Here is a 23,023-nt window from a genome sequence, read left to right on the forward strand (position 1 = left end):
TCGGGTTTCGATCCTGGCTTGAGGTAGTTGCCTGTCCAGCCGCACTGATGAGCTGTGATACAGCGAAATAGTACTGTATGTGGATATATATATATATATATATATATATATATATATATATATATATATATATATATATATACTGCTTTAGTATCAGTCGTTAATTTGCATATTAGTTTTTAAAAAGGATAAAGTATTAATGAACTATTATTTATTATTGCTTTTTAATACAATTTTTTTTTAGATTTTAATAGAACAAATAGTTCTATTTTTCAATATTGCTTTATTTCCTAAATAAATATTTAGCATTTGTGTTCAAATGTATTTTTCTTAAGGGGAACTTGATTTTTAACAAGTTGCAATCTAATTCTAAATTGCAAGTGAAATAGAAAATCGATTTCTTCTTTTCTTTATGGTTATATTCAAAAGATAAATTTGCATCAAAATTAATAAAATCTTAATGTTTATCTATTTTATATTAATAAATAAGATGTTTTTTTACAAAGGGTTACCACATATCAAGGCCCACAGGCTACTCGAGGATAAGGGTGTCTGTATTGTAGTCATTGGGACAGTTGCGTAATAATCGTTTGTAGAAAGAATTTGGTATAATTAGATTATTTACGAGGACGGTTCAATAAGAACTTGTTTACATTGGACTTGAAGACTATGATATTGTAGTCAGCTGGAAAGCAGACATGCGGAACAGAGTTCCACAAGTTTTAGGAAAAAAGGTTGTTCATAGAATCCATGTTTAGATTTAGGCACCGATAGAGAGTAAGGGAATTTATTGATAGTGATTTTGGCTAGACGAGTGTTTTTAGTGAACGATTGGCGAAGGGGGGGGGGATATATATTGGAGTTCAGTTGAACACTTGCTATGAAAATAGCGATAGAGCAGAGACAGGCTCGCAACATCTCTTCTGTGGGAAAAAAGTTGCAGGGAAGAGAAAAGCGCACCACCTACTAAATTACAGAATTCGTTTAGAACTCTTTTTGAATTATATTTACAATGAAATTATAAATTAAATAGAATCGCAAAAGTCAAAACTTTTGAGTGTATTAGAATTGAAAAAAATGGTATCTATTTTCCGATGCTAAAAAGGATTCTTTTTGTTGTTTTTTAATTTTTTTTTTCTCAAAACTTAATTTTCTATGACATGTTTTGATGATGAAATAATATTTGCTGATTTTAAACTGCAATTAAAAGTAACATCTATTGATAATACCCACAAGTGTATTTTTGTTACAAGAAAAGGTTCCCCTTTTCTTGTAAGTAAGAAAAACATTAGATAGATCGAGATTCGAACCTTGTAAGCAAGGTTCAGAAATAGATTCAGAAATGGAATTTCGCATTGTTCAGTTCACATAAAATAGTTTAGATATGTTGTAGTAAAAGGAATTTTGATTGTTCAATTCTTTTTATGAAAACTGAATTAAAATAAGGTCATCTAGAAAATAAAGAACAATAGCAAATTAAAAACATATTGAAAAATAAGTTAGTTTGAAAAATAGGTTAGTAAGAATTCTTTGTCTGCAGAAATGATTTGGGAACATGTGCAAACCACGCATGTTCAGGCCACGTGGGTCGATCACATTTTTGGACACACGTATGACATCATGGCAGAAATGAATTCTCAATATAGGAGCTAGAGTCGAAGATGAGTTAGACAGAGTTAGACAGAGAGAGACGAAGTTCAGAGTCGAATCCAGATCGAATCAGAGGAGCCCCCCCCCCTTTAGAAACGAAGGGGAAAGTTTTAAACATGTAGAAACAACTTTGAATTCCTGGATGTGATCATCATTTCGACCGGTCAAATGGAATAAAAGAACATCTCATATTTTTGTAACTGCCGTCTTCGTGTCGTCTTTCTACCAAATTGAAGGTAATGTGAAATCATATATATGAACATTGTTCCCACTCATCTTTATCATGAACTTTGTGTATAACTCATCTAAGTAATGTGCCCCCCTCTCTATCTAAGTAATGACTGTCCCCTCCGGTGTTAAAAAACTGATCAATCTCTCTCCACTCTAATATATGTTAAAAGAAGGAACATCCACAGAACTGTAAAAAGTATAAATGTCTTCTCTCTTCCCCCTCTCTGTAATATCTGTATAAATGTATCTTCCCCTGATCAATATGAATGTCACCATCCGTCTCTCTCTCTCTAATATGGTCTCCTATGCAACATTTTTACGTTTGCAAAAAGTATATACACATATTTCATGTTTTTTTTTTTCAGTAATTCGACCCCCCCCCCCAAAAAAAAAAAATTGGAATCGGGAATTTAGAACAGAATTCGTAGTCACATAGGAATTGAGAAAAATATTGGAATCGTCCCATCACTTATATATATATATATATGAAAATGTATTTTAAAAAATAATATGAAAAGTATAAAAGCTTATAACTTTTCTTTATTCGTTTTCTATTGGTGACGTGCAGGAATACAAAATAATATTATGAAAAAAATTAAAAACAACTCTTTTTACAAGTACGTAATTTCGACCGATCCTACAGTCTTCATCAGCGTAGTGAAAGTGATGAGCATACATGGGGAAAAGGAGAAAGGAAGAGGAAGAAGCAAAAGGAAGTATAGCCAATGAGAAGGTGCCATGTCATTCTTAAATACATATACATATAAGTACACACATGGACACACTACATATACACATATAAAAGAAAAATTGAAAATTAAACAGTCAATGTCAATGTATATATATTTAAACGAATAACAATTTCGCTATATTCCAAGTTCTAATAAATTTAATCATTTTGCCAACATATAAAATTTCGGTACTTTTACAGATCTGTTTTGTTAACATAGAACAACTTATATATGTTAACATATGTTAATTTCCTTATGCATACTCGTCAGAAAAACAGAAACTTTCTTAGAATGAAAGAAGCATTACCATGCAATATTGAAAATGAAGCATATAGAACACATCGTGTGTTTCCTTTAAGCTGCAATATCTATCTATCTATATACATTACTATTATTTCACGTACATGTCGATGATGTCGCCTGCCAAAATGATTCTTCTGTGGAGAATTTGATAGTGGTAAGCGTCCACAACATAAGTTCAGAAAAACGCTGCAAGGATGGCCTCAAAAGCAATCTGAAGACTGTTGATATCAACAGCTGGGAAGCAACTATGGTTGATCATGGTGCTTGGTGGGAATTGGTAAAGACTGGCTGTGGTTCTCGTCATGTCAAGAGGATGTAGCCCACAAAGCTGAAAAGAGCACTTAAGAAAAGAAACCTAGAGAATTTGCCATGCGGCTATGCAAATTGGATCTGGGAAACGTGTGGACCTGTTATTTTGAAGGCAGAGTATGTGAACCATATAAAATCTCACATTGACAAACCATCGTCATCCAGTGTTCTGCAGTGACCCGATAACACAGTGTGTGTTATATGCAGTAAAGTATGCAGTCAACTATGCAGGTCCTTATCTTAACTGAAAATGCATATGGTTGTGCACAAAACGGCATTCCTCATTTGGATCCAATCAACCTTGTTAAAATTTTGGCTTTTGTCAACATCCCTGTAAGTCATCTGCCGGCCTTCAAAAGCCACCTGAGGACACATGAGAGGCTATTTGATGCAGATCATGAAACTAGAGATAGAAATCATCTGTAGAGCTGCTGCAATCATCATTACTTCATGTATCCACATAAAATTATATAAGAGGATATATTTTATGTATCAATTTCCAGTATTTACTTCAACAGTGCTCAATACATGAGGAGAGTTAGGTAGGAAGTTATGAAAATATATACAGCAATTAAGATGCACACAATCTTCTGCGTTGAATCTCCGCAGGGCAAGAAAAGCTATGCAGAGTCTTCCATATTTGATCCACTATGAGGATGAAACATGGAAGACAGTGTAGCTTACTTAGCTGTATATTTTTTCATAACCTACTATATATATATATATATATATATATATATATATATATATATATATATATATAGAGAGAGAGAGAGAGAGAGAGAGAGAGAGAGAGAGAGAGAGAGAGAGAGAGAAAGGGAGAGTAAGAAGAGAGCGGCGGAAATTGAAAGGGTGAATAGAGAGAAGATAGAGCAAGATTACTTATCTATATCTCTCCTTCTCTCTCTCACTCTCTGAGAGAGAGAAAGAGTGTGAGAGAGAGATAAAGCAAGGAGAATAAAGAAGGAGAGAGAGGGAAATCCAGAAAAGATGAGAGATGGAAGGAGGAAAGAGATAGAGATAGAGAGAGAGAGAGAGAGAAAAGTGAGGGGCAGGCAGAGTAGAAAGAAAGAAAAAGAGAAGATAAAATAAGATTATTTATTTCTTGTACATCTCTCTCTAAAAAAAAAAAAAAAATGAATAAACAGCGATAAAAAAAATACCAGAGATATATATCATTTCACTAGAGTCTTGGTACAACTAATCCGCCAATCCCCACACTTCCCTAAAGCAAGAGACGACGGCTACATCATAAAGTCGAGCGAGGGAATAAAACAAATAATGCCCTGAACACATCTTTAATGGTTGTTTTATGTGCTGAAAGCGTACCGGCAACAGATCGGATGCGTAGCAATGAAATCTGAAGCTATGTGAGGCGAACGAGAGCTGTCAACTCACCATTTCTTGGTAACAGCTAGAAAAACCGAGTTCTCACTTGCTTTTGTTTGGTGCATGTGTCTGTAAGAAGAAGAAAAAAAAAAGAAAATGATTCAAATAAAATAAATACATATCAAAAGTTGAGAAAGAAACAAGTGCCGAAATTTGTTTACAAATAAAAACATGCAAATAAAAAAAATTATTCCACACAACCAGAAAGAACCAGAAAGTAAATAAACATTAAAAAAAAAAAAAAAAAAAAAAACGAAGTCAAAACTTTGCCATATAGCTCAGTCATAAGATTGTTTATTTATTTATTTTTTATAAGCGATTCTGTTTTTTGTTTTTTTTTAATACCGGTTGTAGAGGTTAGTTTCCCAGATGTAAATCCAGTGGAAATCGCGTGGTTATTAAAGAGTGCTCAATGCAGGCAGAGCTGGTATATAGTCTGTTTATTATACAAACATTATTGGTTACATATGTGCATGCATATTTCAGTGGAATCCCAATTTAGGGACAACACTTCATTAGACCAAAAGCGTGGTTCTTAAATTGTGACTCCACTGAAACATGTATGCACATATGTAACCAATAATGTTTGTATAATAAATGGACTATATATATATATATATATATATATATATATATATATATATATATATATATATATATATATATATATACGACTACTTCATTTAATCACATAAATTAATATACGAAAGTATAATTTTATGCGTAAACTAAGTATGTACTTCAACAGTGCTCATAACATAGGTAGAGCTAGGTAGTAAGTTAGAAAAATATATATGGCAATTAAGGTACACAAAATATTCCGCGTTTCAGCATAAGCCTGACGAATCCTAGTGTAGCTGAAACGCGGAATATTCTGTGTAGCTTAATTGCCATATATATTTTTCTAACACTATATATATATATATATATATATATATATATATATATATATATATATATATATATATATAGGAGCAAACAGTTCATAAAACATGTTAAAAAACAGTTTGAAAAAGAGTTAAAAACATATTTAATCTGAAAAGGAAACACTTGATAAGTGGATAGTCATTAATCCGCGGAGTTTCGAAGAAATACTTTTCTTCTCATCAGAGGGTAGGAATTAGCAAAACGCGGGATAAGTGAGAATGTGTGTGTGTGAGGACACTTTCCAACCAATGTACTCAACGAATTTTTGATCTGCAGACTTGAAATTTGGCATATAGGGTAATCAGACATTTGGAAAACTTTTAATCGGTTTTCATACAGAAAAAAAAGGACTGCTAAGGGATCAAAATTGAAATATGGGTACACGGAAGGTTCATTGAATTTTTATCTGTGAATAAAATGACTGCATATGCGGGGTCATAAAACACGGCAGCCTCCTTATGTTAGGAGTAAGTTGGTTTAAAAACACTTCTAAAAAGATCATTGCAAGCTGGTCTAATGGTTATCTTACTTGACTCACTGTCTTTAGATTTTGGCTTCGATTTCATCTCGAGTTTTTTTTTTATTTACAAGAAGTGAACTGTTTAGAAAAAAACACTCGCATGCACATGTCTTAGTTTTTTCCCCTGTTTTCTACTGCATTAAAAAAAAATTAATTTAACGTTACGTTTAATACATACAGTGTTTCTGTTAAAATATATGTATATTTTACGACCAAGCAACGCCGGGCGGGCTGCTAATATATATGTATATTACAATAGAAAAATGCGAGCATAAAAAGTAATATGGGTAAGCTTAAACATAGAAAAACAAAGAACTAGTTGTTAAAACTGGAAAAGAAAAGGACAATATATTCTAGTAAAAAATATAAATTTATAACTTAAAATACTGGAGCATTAAGAATTTTTTTAAATTCAATTCATAGCATTATATTATCAATTCTTAATGCTGCAATATTTTAAGTTATAAATTTATTATATATTTTACTAGAATATCTTGTCCTTTTCTTTTCCAGTTTTAACAACTAGTCCTTTACTTTTCCATGTTTAAGCTTGACAATATTACTTTTCATGCTCACATTTTTTCTATTATAATCCCGGATTTTTTCAGGCTTCCAGTAAATTCACTTGTTCTTTGTTTAATTTCAGCCTTATTTTTTGCCCCCATAAACACATGTAATAACAATGTACGGCACTCGTCTGTTTTCAATAAAATCCCCCTAATTATCCCCCTTTCATGCTTTCATTAGTGAATTAGTAGCAACAGTAGTCTCTGAAGCGACGTGGATGCTACTGAAACCAGTCATAACAAACGTTGCTAACCTCCATACATATTTTTACAATTTTGAACACCAGAAAATTCATCATAACTTTTGTTTTACTGAACGAAAATTGAAAAGCTTTTTTTCATAACATAGCTGAGAAAGTGATCTATAAACTGTAATAATTGTTTGGAATTTAGTCGAAGAGTGAGCGGTGAAGCTTTAAAGCAGTTCTAAATGACTAAAACTACCACTTAACCATATGTTCAAACTCTACCGTGTTTGAATTATTTGTATATATATATATATATATATATATATATATATATATATGAAATAAAATGGAGGTGGAAGGACCTGGATACTCAACGTTTCGCCTGATTTATGCGGGCTTCGTCAAGAGGGATTATTATTTATTATTATTTATTATTATTTATTTCATATCGTCGGATTTAATCCAGCTCAACAATCATATTATATATATATATAGGGTGACCCCCCAAAAACAATTGTTTTTCTGAGCATTTCACAGTCAACGGAGAAAAAAAGACCAAAGACCCTAGTGTTTTGACGTGATGTTTTGAATATAGTAAACTAGTTATGACCAAAGTTTCATTTCATTCGGACAAAACACTAAGAAACAGGGCCTAATTAGAGTTGGGGCCCGTTTTTTTGGGGGGTCACCCGGTGTATATATATCAGGTCGGTTCAAAAGTTTTGTCGGTTTGTAGCAGGAGCATTTCAAACCACTGAATAATTTATTTGTATGCATATTGTTATTATTTAAACATATCACCATGATTAATTTAACTTTTTTTTCTTTGAGGCTGTTAATGCATCCTTCATTTTCTTGTAATATTCTCACCCATATGGACCCGAAAACAACTTTCCTTAGTCAACCGATAGGGCGCCATCTTCCATCATGATAATGTTCGTCCTCACGAAACACTATTCACCAAAAATATCCTAGGAGAACTTGGGTGGGAAATCTTGTCCCATTTCGCATATTCTCCTGATCTAACACCCTCGGATTATTACTTATTTAAAAAATTACGAAATCATTCAGATGGACTTGGCTTACCATCACGAACGGAGACTGAACAGGAGTTAGATTCGTATTTCATATTAAACCATAAATAATTTTACAAACGAGGCACTTATAAGCTTGTTGACAGATGGAATTAAGTTATAGAGAGCAAAGATCGTTTTAGTTTTTAATAATTTTTTTTTTTTCAAAAAACCCACTTTTTCATTTTCAAGATGAGGTAAAAGCTTTCACACCGACCTAATACTTTTAATTATAAATAAATTCCGTTATATTTCATAAGTAGAACTAGGACAACAGCATATTCTTTTCCTTGTTTTGATTCTATGGTATATATCCATTCGTATCTTATATGTTTTTATGTTGAGTGATGTGATCCTCCGTTGATTAATTGTGTCTAACTGTGTCGGATATATAATCGAGAGTAAAAACAATGAAAAGAATATGCTGTTGTCATAGACCTATTCATAAGCAAGCTTATCAGACATTTTGGCTACTAGAAACAAGAAAAAAAAAATACAATTCTTATTTAAGTATATTCCGATTGAATAATATTCAGAGTTTTGTTTACAAAATTCACACACACAAAATCCCGATTTAAATAAGGATTTCCAATGATTAACCTAATAACAATACCAAATAGTTTTTACTCAATTACAATAAAAAAAGGGGCAATCAGCTACAAAACCATTTATAACCTTGACATGAGTTAGATACATATTGCACCAACCTAATACTAATTACAAAACTTTTGCACTAAATAATGATTATTCAATGCTTCCTTTTTTATATATACGAACTAGCAGGGGTACCCGGCGTTGCCCGGGTGTGGAGAGGTTGTGTAGTAAGGAGTAAATACAACTAGAAAAAAAAAATAGACGATGCCTGGATGGAGAGAGAAGTGAAAAAAATAAAATTAAGCGAACGGTAAAATAATTCAGTTTTTATTTTAAGGGGGAAAAAAAAAAACATTACATAAACCTCGAAATAATAATAAAAAAAAAGAGTAGGCAGGCAGGCTCGAACCTGTAACATGAAGGAGGAAAAGAAGGTGAAAAAAAAGCAAACCGCCCAACCCCCCGCGGTCACCTTGACATACGACTTTGCTGCCGTTCAAATTAAGGCTAGTCATTGTAAGCACGTATGATGACTTTGCGAACATGTCGACGAAAAGGTTACCCCCTCTTTGTACAAAACTGGCCAGTTGAGGGTGAAGGAATAAATGTTTTTGGCCAATTTTTCAATATTTGTCGTATGAAGGATCGAGCTTCGTAAGGATCCGTCACATGTGTGGAAAGCTTTTGTGAGACATACAAACACACACACATTTTGCCTTTTATATATTAGATGAATCACCACACACCAAGGCTAAAGCCTCTCAAGGATAAAGATTAGTGAGAATTTCAGTTGAATTATGAAACAGTAGTATCAAAGGACTGTAGAGTATTAATTCACAACCATATACGACATATTCAGGTTGATATTGTGGAGAGTTACCATATAAGAGATAGAGTTATTCAGCCACTGTGGAAGCAATGCGTCTAAGAAAGGGGTGGGTGCTCTACTGAAGAATCTAAATCGGATACTATTGGTCCTGTATACAAATCTTCTAATGATTACGTCACAAACAAACCATCTTCTTCTTCCAATTTGTCATGAACCAGTATGGAAATAGTAAGGCTCGGGAAACTGCCATGAGAAACTCCACAATCTGGTCTAACCGAAGCAAAACATTAAAAAATTAATTCCCAAGAATGACTCAACAAATATTTCTTGACTTCAAAACAAAGATGTTGTACCCTATAGGGAAAAATTCCCGAGATAATGTGTTCCACAGGTGGGAAGTCTTTGGAAAGAAACTCTGTTCATAAAAATTTTGCTTCATTTTAGATACATAAACGAAGACGAGAGAATTCTTTGCAGTGTTGGTAGAAAACTAGTTCTTGCTGAGAAGGTTTCGCAGGGGGTGGGGGTGGAGAGAACGAGAGCACCTGCTATGAAAATACGGATAGAGTAGAGAAAGACTAGCAACGACTCTTATATAATAAAGGGATGCAGAGAAGAGATCATCTCCAACTTGAGCGTGAGTAGAAGCTGTTTGTACCAGTCAAATTTATTTCCTTGACAATCAGTTCGACCATAGCTTTGTTGCTACTGAGCTGAGGTGCAGTACTGTTTAGTGCTAGGAAGTCCAACCTCCCAGGCTTTACCTTCTTTTTGAAAAGAGGTATATTTATTGGTAATTGCTTAAGATTCCCCTATCAGGAAATGCCGATGGAGTTGTTCAGCATTTTTTTTTTTTGTAGAGGCCTAGTGCACTAGTGTTTCAAAACCTCACCTCACCTAATCTTGTGTCTAACCTAAAGAGGAAGTAAATAACTATCCAACGATTATGCATTTTTCATGAATGAAAATAAATGACGGCCTCTTTGGCATTTGACAGAGGTAGAGGGAGTTTTATCTGTTTATGTAAACAAACAATATTCAGAGTTAAATATTTCATTGCAAAAAACAAAAAAAAAACACACACACTCATTCCAGTAACTATAGGAGCAACTGGACTCGTGAAAAAGAATAAAAAAAAAAGACTACCTGGCAAATATACCCGGTGAACCAAGTGCAAGAGAGATTCAAACAATTGCACTTCTATGGAAGGGACGGTCAGAATCTTAAAAAAGATCTCTCAGTTAGAATATCTGAGGTAGTGAATGAATGTTTGGCATCCGGTAGGATGCTCCATCCCACAGCTTGAATAAAACTGACAGGAAAATTAAAAAAAAGAAGAAAACAATAAAGGGACAAATATTTGTAATATTTATTTTATATTAAACTTCTTTATTCATCTCTTGTTTTAATCAACAATCGCAGCTGCTTGGCAGATCTCTTTTGTTTAAATGCACATGCAATATCTTTTGTTATGTAATGTTGTGATTGGGCTTGGAACATGCGTAGTGATATTTGAACCGATATAACTGCGCAGATGCAACAATTCAGTTCCTGCTAAAAAAGTTGATGGAAAACATGATTCTGTTCCTGAGTAGATTTCGTTACAACAACATGGGACGTTCAGAGGCCCTTAGGGTGCCCAAGCACCTGCCCTTTTACTTCTGTTTTAAAAATGCCCTTTTCAGAAGAATGTACACCATGTTTTTTCACTTGAGCACCTGCTCTGAAAAAGTTCCCTGCACACCACTGTACAACAATATGTGCTATCTTTTTCTTGCCCTTTGCTAGAAGTAGCCCGGTAAGTTGGAACAACAGGATACCACATTATTTAAAAAAAAAAAAAAAAAAAGAAGTAAAATATAATAGAACTAATTCAAATTATTAAGCATCATTGCAGCAATTCCGAAACCACTTATTTTCTCATCACCACAATGTTGCATCCCTGTGCCTGTTTTACAAGTACTTTAATGGAATGCGCTCTGATGAACTCTTAGCATTTGCACCTCTTGGAGGTACATACTTCTCCCTGGTAAACTCGTCTAGCAGCAAAATCCCACTCCTTCACTGTGAAAGTCCCTAGATATCAGAAAGCCTTCTACTCTAATAGTTTCTTCCTTTAGATTGCTAGATATTGGAATTCTCACTCTGTTTCATGCTTCCCAACAATACTTTTTTTTTCTTTTTTTTGTTTTTACAAAGGAGTCACCTCTTATCCAGGCCCGGAGGCCACTCAAAGATAAGGGTTATACTAACATGCAGAAGTTTAAATGTAATGTGAACAAACACCTCGCTCATCTTTTCACATAGTCTCTTGTAGACATAGTGGCCCCTTACATCCATATGGCAGAATACCTTGTTTGGAGTAAACAAGAGTAAAAGAAAATGGAGGTTTTATTCAAATTATTGTCCTCATGGTTGTTATTCATTATTTGATGGTATTTCGGCCAATATACTATTCGGCCTTCTTCAGAGATGATGTGACAGTAGCATCTTTGTGAACGAACAATATAACAGAAGGAGAATCGAGAGCACATTAGTTGAGTAAAAATAATAACTAACCACAGTGAAGACTTGAGACCAAAGTTTAGTATTTATTCTTATACTATACTCCATATGTTCTGTCTTCGGTCAGTGGAGGAGGAGAGATATTTTTCAACTGAGGCATTATTTTTTGTTCTAATTCAGAGTGCCTCGATTTGGGGAGCTGGATTTAAAAATTAAAAAAACTAACCCTTGTTGGATGGAGCTATAGTTCTCCCTGCCAGCAAAAAGCATGAAAACAACAACAAAAAATTACTAATAATGAACTATATAATTTTTTTAATTAAAAAAAATTTTTTTTTTTAAATTCAATTTTCACCCCAAACAAGGCACAGTGCCACATTAAAGTAGGAGGCTACTATCGGGGACATAAGTTGCAGGGATATTATGAAGGGAGATGAGTAGCAAGATGTCTGTTCACATTACACTTGAACTTCTGCGTGTCAGTACAGTTGGGAAAGCAGAATCCCAAAAGGGAGTTCCAAAGTCTAGCAGTTCTGGAGAAAAGACTATTGGAGTAGAAGGCTTTCTTACACCTAGGGATTTCTACTATTTAGAAGTGGGATTTAACTACTTGTCAGGTTTGTCGGGGGTATTTACGTCGAGGGGGTACAAGTGCTTGCAGTTCGTCAGAGCATTCACCATTAAAGTACTTGCAGAACAGGCAGAGGGATGCAACATTTCGTCGATGGGACAGAGGCTGGAGCCTAGATGACAGTTCAGGACCCGTTTCTAATATGTTTTCTTTTCTAACACCTTTTCCCTCAAACAAGACATACTTTCACTTAAGTTTAAGAAGTTGCTGTGATAGAGGCTAAATTTATAGGATGGGCCAACTTGTGTGAGGAGTTGGGTAGTAAGATGCTTGTTCACACATTTAAATTTATACATGTTAGTACAACTGGGGAAGCAGTGAACAGTAAGGGAATTCCAAAGGCAAGCGGTCTGAGGAAAGAAGGTATTAAAGTAGAAAACCTAGGAACCTGCACTGAAAGGGGTGGGATTTTGCTACTAGTCAGACGGGTCGAGGTATGTACATTGAGGAGGTACAAGTGCAGTAAGTTCATTGAAGCACATTCGTGAAGTACTTTTTCTTTGGAAATCACACCAGATAAAGCATGAAGCCCCTAGATGTAAAGAGCTAAAAAAAAAAAAACACCATTTTAGGGTCAATAACTAGCGAACGCTAAATGTTATGTACATAGATTCCAACCTAGTAAGCAACAAGTTTTAATCCTTTGTCAGAAATGTAATATAAGAATGAAAGGACAAGGTAAGGGAAGCGAGAATAAAACAAGTAAAAGTACGCATTAGGCACAATGCGACAGGGGATTGAGTTTGGCAGACAGTGTGAGGCTATTTTTTCATTATTGATTTTTTTGCACACAGTCCAAGAGACTAGTTGTTGGTGTACCAGGCCAGATGTGGCAACAATACCCCATCATATCCTTCAGTATCTTTCAGCAACAAGTTATTTATCTCCCTTTCATGGTAGGATGATGCGACACAAGGATTTAAAAAAGTGGAATTTGAAAAGCCAGTACACTAGAGGAATAGCACTCTGGCCTGAAAACAAAAATGTCTGGGCAGCCCGTTGGTATTCTCCAATGGGGGCCCCTCAAGCGATTAACAATAAATTAACCCCTTTGCAGGGGGAGAAGGTAAAGCTTGGGAATGTGAACCTCCTTGAACTGTACAGCTATAGCTGAGTCAACAAAGAACAAGATATTTAAAATAAAAATGGCCCATATTCTACTGGCTCTGGGGTTTAAGGTAAAAAAAAAAAAAAAAATAGACAGCAATAAGTTTACTTTTGTCCATCTTGAAGCGACCTGATCGGTACATCAGTTTAGGTAAACACTTTTTTCGATTAATGTTATTATTTTTTTCTTCTTTGTTTTCGTCTTGCAGGTGCTTACCTTAAAATATTTCCGGATAAAGGAGTGCCAAACGGTTAAGCTTTTTTAGTCTTGTTCTTAACAAGTCAAGCGAGAGAGAGAGAGAGAGAGAGAGAGAGAGAGAGAGAGAGAGAGAGAGAGAGAGAGAGAGAGAGAGGTGCACGTGCAAGGAAGAGCGAGATGGGGAAACAAATGCCATTATTTGAGATCAGTCAAATCAGTTGGAAGGAAATATTTTTCTCTCCTCAAGGACAAACAAGGAATGATCAATGGCTAGAGAAACAACACAAACTGCACACACTTCGTACCAAAAGGGGAAAACTGACACTCCAATAGACTCTATATCTATTTATTTATAGAAATCAAACGTTTATAGATACAGACAAAATAACCCATTATTTTTTCCAATCTCTCTGAACATTTGGCAAGCGTATATTTAAGCGTATATTAAAAAAAAAATCAAACTTTTACGGATGACCCAATTAACTGGTTATTTTTCTCCATCTCTTCTGAAGATTTTCCAAGTCTAATAATAGTTAAGAAAAATACATCTTTACACTTACAGATGACCAAAATAACTCATTAACTAGACGTATCTTATAATCCGCCTACATGTTATATTGAACAGGTGTTTTTTTTTTTTTATTGTTAAAAAATTACCCAAATAATCGATCGTTTTTCTCCACCTTTACTGAAGATTTGACAAGACTAATAATGTTCATGCATACGTACATTTCGGAAAAAAGACAACTTTTACCCTTGTGAACGACCGAAATAACCAATTGATTTTTTTTTCCATCGCTCCTGAAAATTTGCCATGTCTAATAATACTCATATATACGTACATTTCGAAAAAGCTAACCTGTACACTTATGGATAACCAAAATAACCGACTATTTTTCTCCATCTCTGCTGAAGATTTGCCAAGTCTAATAATACCCATACAAACGCATAAAAAACAGTTTTTTATAGTTATGGATGGCCCAAATATGTAGACATAGAATCCCAAAGCAAAAAAGAAGTATGTAGACCTAATCAAATGTGTAAATATCATGAAAAAAAGGTTGATTCTTATTTCTCATTACATTCGAGCCAAATACATCCTAAGATGGAGTACATCTGGGAAGGAGCTCCTAAAAGTACCCTTTCCTTCTTTGACAGGGTACAAAGCCGTCTTCGAAATCTAGTAGGTGAGGACCTTTTCCGCTCCCTACTGCCTCAATAACAGAAGAGACGTTGTAAGCCTATCTCACTTTTATGGTAGGTGCTCGACTGGGCTTCAATCTATGCTCCCCCCTCTGTAAAACTTTTGTAACAAATACTTGTCTAGCTACAACCACTATCAACAATTTCCCCCTCTCTGTATCTGTGCCAAAAACTAAACGAACATTCCATGAACGGGACTTCTTTCCTAGAATTGTCCATCTGTGGAACACAATACGGTGGGAATGCTTTCCAGCTAATTAATCGTTTTCAAGCCTAATATAAATAAGTTCTTGTGCCTACCCAAGCTCCACCATTACTGTTGTCTCAACGTCTACCTAAAACTCATTAACCCTTATCCTATAGTGGCCTTAGGGCCTTGATAAGCGGTGAATCTAAAGTAAAAAGTATCCAAAAATATTTCCTATCATAACAAAATATGTTTCATGTTTTTTTTTTAATTACATTTTTACCCCAAACAAGGTACATTGCCACTCTGAAGTAGGGGGATACTATCAGGGACCTAAGTTGTAGGGAGTTTAGCAGCAAGATGTCTGTTCACATTACACTTGAACTTCTGCATGTCAGTAACGTTGGGGAAGGAGGAACCCGGAAGAGAATTCCAAAGTCTAGCATTTCTTGGGAAGAAGCTATTAGAGTAGAAGGCTTTCTTACACCCAGGGATCTCTACTGTGTAGGGGTGGGACTTCGCTGCTTGTCGGGTTTTTCGGTGGTATTTTCGTCGAGGGGGTACAAGTGCTTGTAGTTTGTCAGAGCATCCACCATTAAAATACTTGTAAAACAGGCAGAGGGATGCAACATTTCGTCAATGGGACAGGGGTTAAAGCTTAGATGACAGTTTAAGACCTTTCAGGTTTGCGACTCGCTTTTGAACCCTGTCCAGGAGCGAGAGACTAGTAGCAAATGAACCAGCCAAAATATGACAACAATACTCCATATATGGGCGAATGGTGGCTTTGTAGAGGTATAGGATACTTTCAGGCATAAGTAACTTTCTAGCACGGTAAAGAGAGCCCACTTTCTTCGCAGCAGCCTTGGCAATGATCTCGATGTATCTATTCCAACTCATGTTCCCTGTGAACGTTTAAGCAGGAACGCTTTTTTTGTTTTTATAAACGCATTTGATTTATGGCACTCTTTAAATGTCCGTTCTGATTCTTAAGCCGTAAAAATGACTCAAATGACATTTCATGCCGTTGTCAAATAGCAATACAAATGCCTGCAAAATATTACTAGCAGTAATAATCATTATTTATAATCATTCACATAACTATTGTCATCATTCGGCAGAGGTATGTTTTGGTCATTAAATTTCTTTTTCACGGTTTTTTTCTCAACAATCTCCAGTCCTTTATTCACAAACAGTAGCATTTCTCTTAAATCTTTTTACTGCTTGTTGCTACCTGCTAGATTTTAACATGAGAACTTGGACTGTTATTTCAACAACAGCAAAAACACCCTAAAAAGAAAACAAAAATTAAAATAAAAAAGTAAAATAAATCAAATTTTAAAGTTCAAAGGTTCGTGGGTTTTCATGAACAGAATTGTAGATGAGAGTGGCCGATTTCAGTCATTTGGGTAAGTGTTCAAATCTTAGAATCGTAATTAATACATTTCTTTTACATATTTGATGTAAAATTAAAACTACTTGACTAGAATTAAACGTATAACAAGTTAAAGCATTTGACACAACCAGGGGAGTACTTATAAAACACACACACACACACACACACACACACACACACACACACACACACACACACGCGCGCGCGCGCGCGCACGCACACACACACATACAGTTTTATTAGATAGTGTATTTAACTGCAATTTGTTTTGCTTTGTTTTTTTTTTAAACTATGTCAGTTTTCTTTCAAAATTATTATTATTTTGTCTCCATCAAAGACAATAACTCTGTATGGATGAATACAGATTTGTCTCCCTTTTTTAAATGGTAACAATTTGAAAGTAACTCCAACCAGGTCAAAGTATTTTCTTGAAGGAGTTAAACTGAATAAAATTTTGATCTTTTTAAAAAACATACTGCGAGGATATACAAGAAAACCTCATAAACCAGACCCAAAAATTGATTTTGTAAGAAGGATAATGTTGTAACATTATACCACAACATTATACTACAACATTATACCACAACATTATACTACACCATTATACTATAATTTTGTGTCGTCGACAGAAAGTAAAAGTATTTACAATTTTTGAATTTATGCTTTAAAAGCTGATTTGCGACTCAAGCTCAAATGCCATCTAGTTTACAATATTTTTCAATTCTGAGAGTGATTTAACTGGAATTTTGCAAAGATAAAAAAAGCGAACACAGAAAAAAACATGAAAAATATGAAGTGATGTTTGCCAGTCACAGACTGAAAGAATCTTAAATTTGTTTACAAAATACACTGTAAAGCAGAAGGGAGAGGGAGGTGGGTGAATGAGAAAGATTTTTCTTTAAACATTTTGCCCGTTGTGCACCAAATATCAAGGAAAAAACATTTTCATGCAGTTTGTTTATTACAAAAGTAAATTTTAAATCTTAAAGTAACCACAAGTATTTCTTCAGTAAAAGTGAACGGCTAACGACGACGTGTCAAAGTAACATGCATCTAATTAAATAGTTGTTACATCAAACCGGAAGTAGCTATTTTCAGATGTAAAATCAACAGAGATTATACCATTCCTGTAATAATCTGCTCCCGGTTAATTTTGTGGTGAGAGTTTAGGTGAAGTTCTAGGTCCATCCTCCCAGACCTTGCCTTCTCTCTTTGAAAAGGTGGTTAGTTTATTGCTAATCGTGAGGTGCCCTTACCAGGGAGTGCCGACGAGGCTGCCCAGGCCCGTTTTGCAGGTCAAAGGGACCCTCCTCGGGGGTACAGGCTTCTCAATCACACTTTCCGACCCTGGTGTCACAGTTCTTGCGGCAGGAGAGAACTAAGTATCGTAATGGTCTGTAATGGTTTGATTTAAAATAATATTCCTTTGGTCTGTAATACTTTAGTTTGAAATATTGGATTGGTCTGGACCAGGGAAAATCAGGAAAAATTAAAAGAGCCAGAACTAGCGATGAAATAAGTAAAAGCCTCCACCAGATTTTATAGTCGATGTTTTACTTTGTCAATACAGCAAATAGTATTTGTGCAGTACTTCCTCAGATGTAACAGCAGTATTCTATCTGAAAATGTATTTGGTTCTTATATGGGCAGAGGATTGCATCTGAAGTTAGGTACTCTTTTTTTTCAGCGATAAAATAACACAATTGGAAAAATTTCTCAAACTGAACAGAAACGCATTTATGTTATTTTATAAAAATTATGATCAATGTATAATCTTATGTTTAGAATACTTATTCGCATTTAGATAAAAATCCATTACATGATTTTGATTCTAGTAGATGTCTAAAATTTAAGGCTTAAGTCTAAAGGATCTTAAAATGAAATTGAAATTCAGAAAATCTTGTTTAATCAATATCTTATGGATTAAATTTAATGGAAATCTGAAAAAAAAAAATTATTCGCAACCTTTTAAAATACTCAAAAGATACTGAAATTTGAGAAGATTTATTAATTGATATCTCATTTATACTATTAAAAATTTACACAAATTAGAGGAAGCTGAACTTTACTGAAGAGCTTCGACCACCTTTTTGCTACCTTTGCATAAAGGAAATTATATATATATATATATATATATATATATATATATATATATATATATATATATATATATATATAGCCCATATTATCCTATATTATTCACCTTTACACCTAACAGCTACGTTTCAAATTTCATAATAATCCGTTCATCCGGTACAATGATATATATATATATATATATATATATATATATATATATATATATATACACACACACACACATAGATAATTATTCCAGGTTAATATTTTCCAGAGGCGAAGCAAACAATAAATTTTAAAGAGTGCTCAATACCGAAATAGGGCAAGATATACTTTTTATTTGTTATAAAGAGATCTCTAGTAACAAGCTGACCAAAGCATGCTCATGAATGTATAGCAACATATAAATGCTTGCATACACACACATGGGAAAAGTAGATATCCATATAAACTGACCTCTTTTCAACCTAGGTGTAGTTAGATATTATTTTACAAAAACGACGACGATGTAGTTAGATATGTAATTTTTTTTTTCTATAATCCGTATACTATTTTATTTTATATATATACATATGTGTGTGTGTGTGTGTGTGCATGTTTATTTTATTTTATTTATTTCCTATTGTTATTGTCAATTTAAAAATTTTTTTTGTATCGCTATACTAGATTATAGTTTATCCTGTGTACACAGTTGTTCGCTATTTCTCTCCTACACTTTGATAGATGTTGGGATATTTTAAAGTATAGGATAGCAAATTTTTCATTTAGCCATAATCTACATGGATTGTCTAGGTCCCTACATGTGCTTGCTTGTTTTACTATTTTTCATTCGACTATATATATATATATATATATATATATATATATATATATATATATATATAGTCATCCACATACAGTACTGTTTCGCTGTTTCACAGCTCATCAGTGCGGCTAGACAGGCAACTACCTCAAGCCAGGATTGAAACCCGACCGTTTATACGGCAGTCAAGGCTTCTAACCATTACGCTATTGGCGGCTGCTTGAACGAGTAGTGAGTTTTAACGATATTTTGATATCGTCCGAAATACCTCCGCTCGATTTGTTTACACAAAGAGCGTCGCTTATATGCTAATGGTAATTCGTTTTTCACTTCTCAATATGCTCAACTCAAGGTGAGGAGCACTATAGTCATCCACATACAGTACTGTTTCGCTGTTTCACAGCTCATCAGTGCGGCTAGACAGGCAACTACCTCAAGCCAGGATTGAAACCCGACCGTTTATACGGCAGTCAAGGCTTCTAACCATTACGCTATTGGCGGCTGAGACAGTAAGCGTGGGAAATGAAGTCGCAAAATATATATATTGGTAAATATAGAATGATTCATCTATTTAATAAGGGTATACATACATTTATTTGGGGGATAAAGTAGACTCTTTATACAAATCTATTTCGAAGCCTAATGCTTCTTATCAGAAGAGTAGAGAAAATGCTAGGTAACATGATGTATGTATATATATATATATATATATATATATATATAACTACTTCATTTACTCACATAAATTTAATATACAAAAGTATAGATTTATGCGTAAACATTAAGTATTTACTTCAAAAGTGCTCAATACGTAGGTAGAGCTAGTTAGTAATTTATAAAATATATATGGCGACTAAGCTACACTGAATGTTCTGCGTTTCATCCATTGTAGAATCCTACAGTGGATGAAACGCAGAACATTCAGTGTAGCTTAGTCGCCATATATATTTTATAAATTACTATATATATATATATATATATATATATATATATATATATATATATATATATATATATATATATATATTAAATTATGATTCAATGAATTTCAAAAAACCCTTATTGAAATAAAGTGGTTGAGTTTCATATCAACGATTTTTATTATTCTAAGCAAGACAAAGAATACTTTAGAAAATTAATCTCCTTAACCTATAGGGTTTCGATGTCTACCATCTCATCAGAGGAGAGAAAATATTAGCAAATATTTATAAAGGTATGTACCCTATTTGCTAAAGTCAGTGAGACATGGAAAGTCAAAGTCAAAATAATTAATTAATCAGAAATCCTGTAGCAAGAGGATTTGAAATTCATTGAATCACAATTTAATTTATTTGCTCTATCTTGCATATCGAGCAATTCTTATTTAGATGGGATAACTGATAGAATATTACCGCCAGTAATATTTTGTAAATCTTATAATCACAGGTTTCCATACCAACTGATTGTTAAATAAAATTATTTTAAAGTATATATATATATATATATATATATATATATATATATATATATATATATATACGATGCCTCTGTTCAGTCTCAAAAGACAATGGATACCCCATGTAAAGGTAATATTTTGTAAATCTTATAATCACAGGTTTCCATACCAACTGATTGTTAAATAAAATTATTTTAAAGTATATATATATATATATATATATATATATATATATATATATATATATATACGATGCCTCTGTTCATTCTCAAAAGACAATGGATACCCCATGTAAAGGTGACTGCACGTGTAATTGTGAGACAAGAGGTGCGCAAGTTCAACCACACCACTCCTGGATCGCCACTGCTTGAGTCCAGTGGCAAGGAGAAGTGCTAGACGACTGGAAACAATGCTGAGGTTAGCAGAGAGCACAGACAACACTTGGAATTCCCAAATAGTAACCCATTTTAGTACTGATCAGGTTCAACATTGCTTAACATCGATTTCGATAATGTAATGAGAACACATGTGTCAAATCAATTACCCTATATATATATATATATATATATATATATATATATATATATATATATATATATACAGTGTGTCCACAAAGTCTGGCTGCATAATCTACACGGTGCCCACAAACTCTGGCTGCATAATCTACACGGTGCCCACAAAGTCTGGCTGCATAATCTACACAGTGCCCACAAAGTCTTGCTGCATAATCTACACAGTGCCCACAAAGTCTTGCTGCATAATCTACACGGTGCCCACAAAGTCTGGCTGCATAATCTACACGGTGCCCACAAAGTCTGGCTGGATAATCTACACAGTGCCCACAAAGTCTTGCTGCATAATCTACACAGTGCCCACAAAGTCTTGCTGCATAATCTACACGGTGCCCACAAAGTCTGGCTGCATAATCTACACGGTGCCCACAAAGGCTTGCTGCATAATCTACACGGTGCCCACAAAGTCTTGCTGCATAATCTACACGGTGCCCACAAAGTCTTGCTGCATAATCTACACGGTGCCCACAAAGTCTTGCTGCATAATCTACACGGTGCCCACAAAGTCTTGCTGCATAATTTACACGGTGCCCACAAAGTCTTGTTGCATAATCTACACGGTGCCCACAAAGTCTGGCTGGATAATCCACACGGTGCCCACAAAGTCTTGCTGCATAATCTACATGGTGCCCAGAAAGTCTTGCTGCATAATCTCCACAGTGCCCACAAAGTCTTGCTGCATAATCTACACAGTGCCCACAAAGTCTTGCTGCATAATTTACACGGTGCCCACAAAGTCTGGCTGGATAATCTCCACAGTGCCCACAAAGTCTTGCTGCATAATCTACACAGTGCCCACAAAGTCTTGCTGCATAATTTACACGGTGCCCACAAAGTCTGGCTGGATAATCTACACAGTGCCCACAAAGTCTTGCTGCATAATCTACACAGTGCCCACAAAGTCTTGCTGCATAATCTACACGGTGCCCACAAAGTCTGGCTGCATAATCTACACGGTGCCCACAAAGTCTTGCTGCATAATCTACACAGTGCCCACAAAGTCTTGCTGCATAATCTACACAGTGCCCACAAAGTCTTGCTGCATAATCTACACGGTGCCCACAAAGTCTGGCTGCATAATCTACACGGTGCCCACAAAGTCTTGCTGCATAATCTACACGGTGCCCACAAAGTCTTGCTGCATAATCTACACGGTGCCCAGAAAGTCTGGCTGCATAATCTACACAGTGCCCACAAAGTCTTGCTGCATAATCTACACGGTGCCCAGAAAGTCTGGCTGCATAATCTACACGGTGCCCACAAAGTCTTGCTGCATAATTTACACGGTGCCCACAAAGTCTTGCTGCATAATCTACACAGTGCCCAAAAAGTCTTGCTGCATAATCTACACGGTGCCCACAAAGTCTTGCTGCATAATCTACACGGTGCCCACAAAGTCTTGCTGCATAATCTACATGGTGCCCACAAAGTCTTGCTGCATAATCTACACGGTGCCCACAAAGTCTTGCTGCATAATCTACACAGTGCCCAAAAAGTCTTGCTGCATAATCTACACGGTGCCCACAAAGTCTTGCTGCATAATCTACACGGTGCCCACAAAGTCTTGCTGCATAATCTACACGGTGCCCACAAAGTC

General features: G+C 34.9%; 1 protein-coding gene across 8 annotated transcripts in view; it reads right to left on the reverse strand.

Moving 5' to 3' along the window:
- LOC145292090 (high affinity cAMP-specific and IBMX-insensitive 3',5'-cyclic phosphodiesterase 8B-like) overlaps nucleotides 1-23,023 on the reverse strand; it is a 973,128-nt gene that overhangs the window by 419,174 nt on the left and 530,931 nt on the right. For all 8 annotated transcript variants that reach the window (XM_080138173.1, XM_080138174.1, XM_080138172.1 and 5 more), the window contains exon 4: nucleotides 4,623-4,682. In XM_080138173.1, the coding sequence (XP_079994299.1) occupies nucleotides 4,623-4,682 (60 nt within the window). The remainder of the gene's footprint in view (nucleotides 1-4,622; nucleotides 4,683-23,023) is intronic.

This window comes from Euprymna scolopes, chromosome 13 (assembly GCF_053919585.1).
Source record: "Euprymna scolopes isolate OS-2025 chromosome 13, ASM5391958v1, whole genome shotgun sequence".
In the NCBI taxonomy this organism is placed as follows: Eukaryota; Metazoa; Mollusca; class Cephalopoda; order Sepiida; family Sepiolidae; genus Euprymna; species Euprymna scolopes.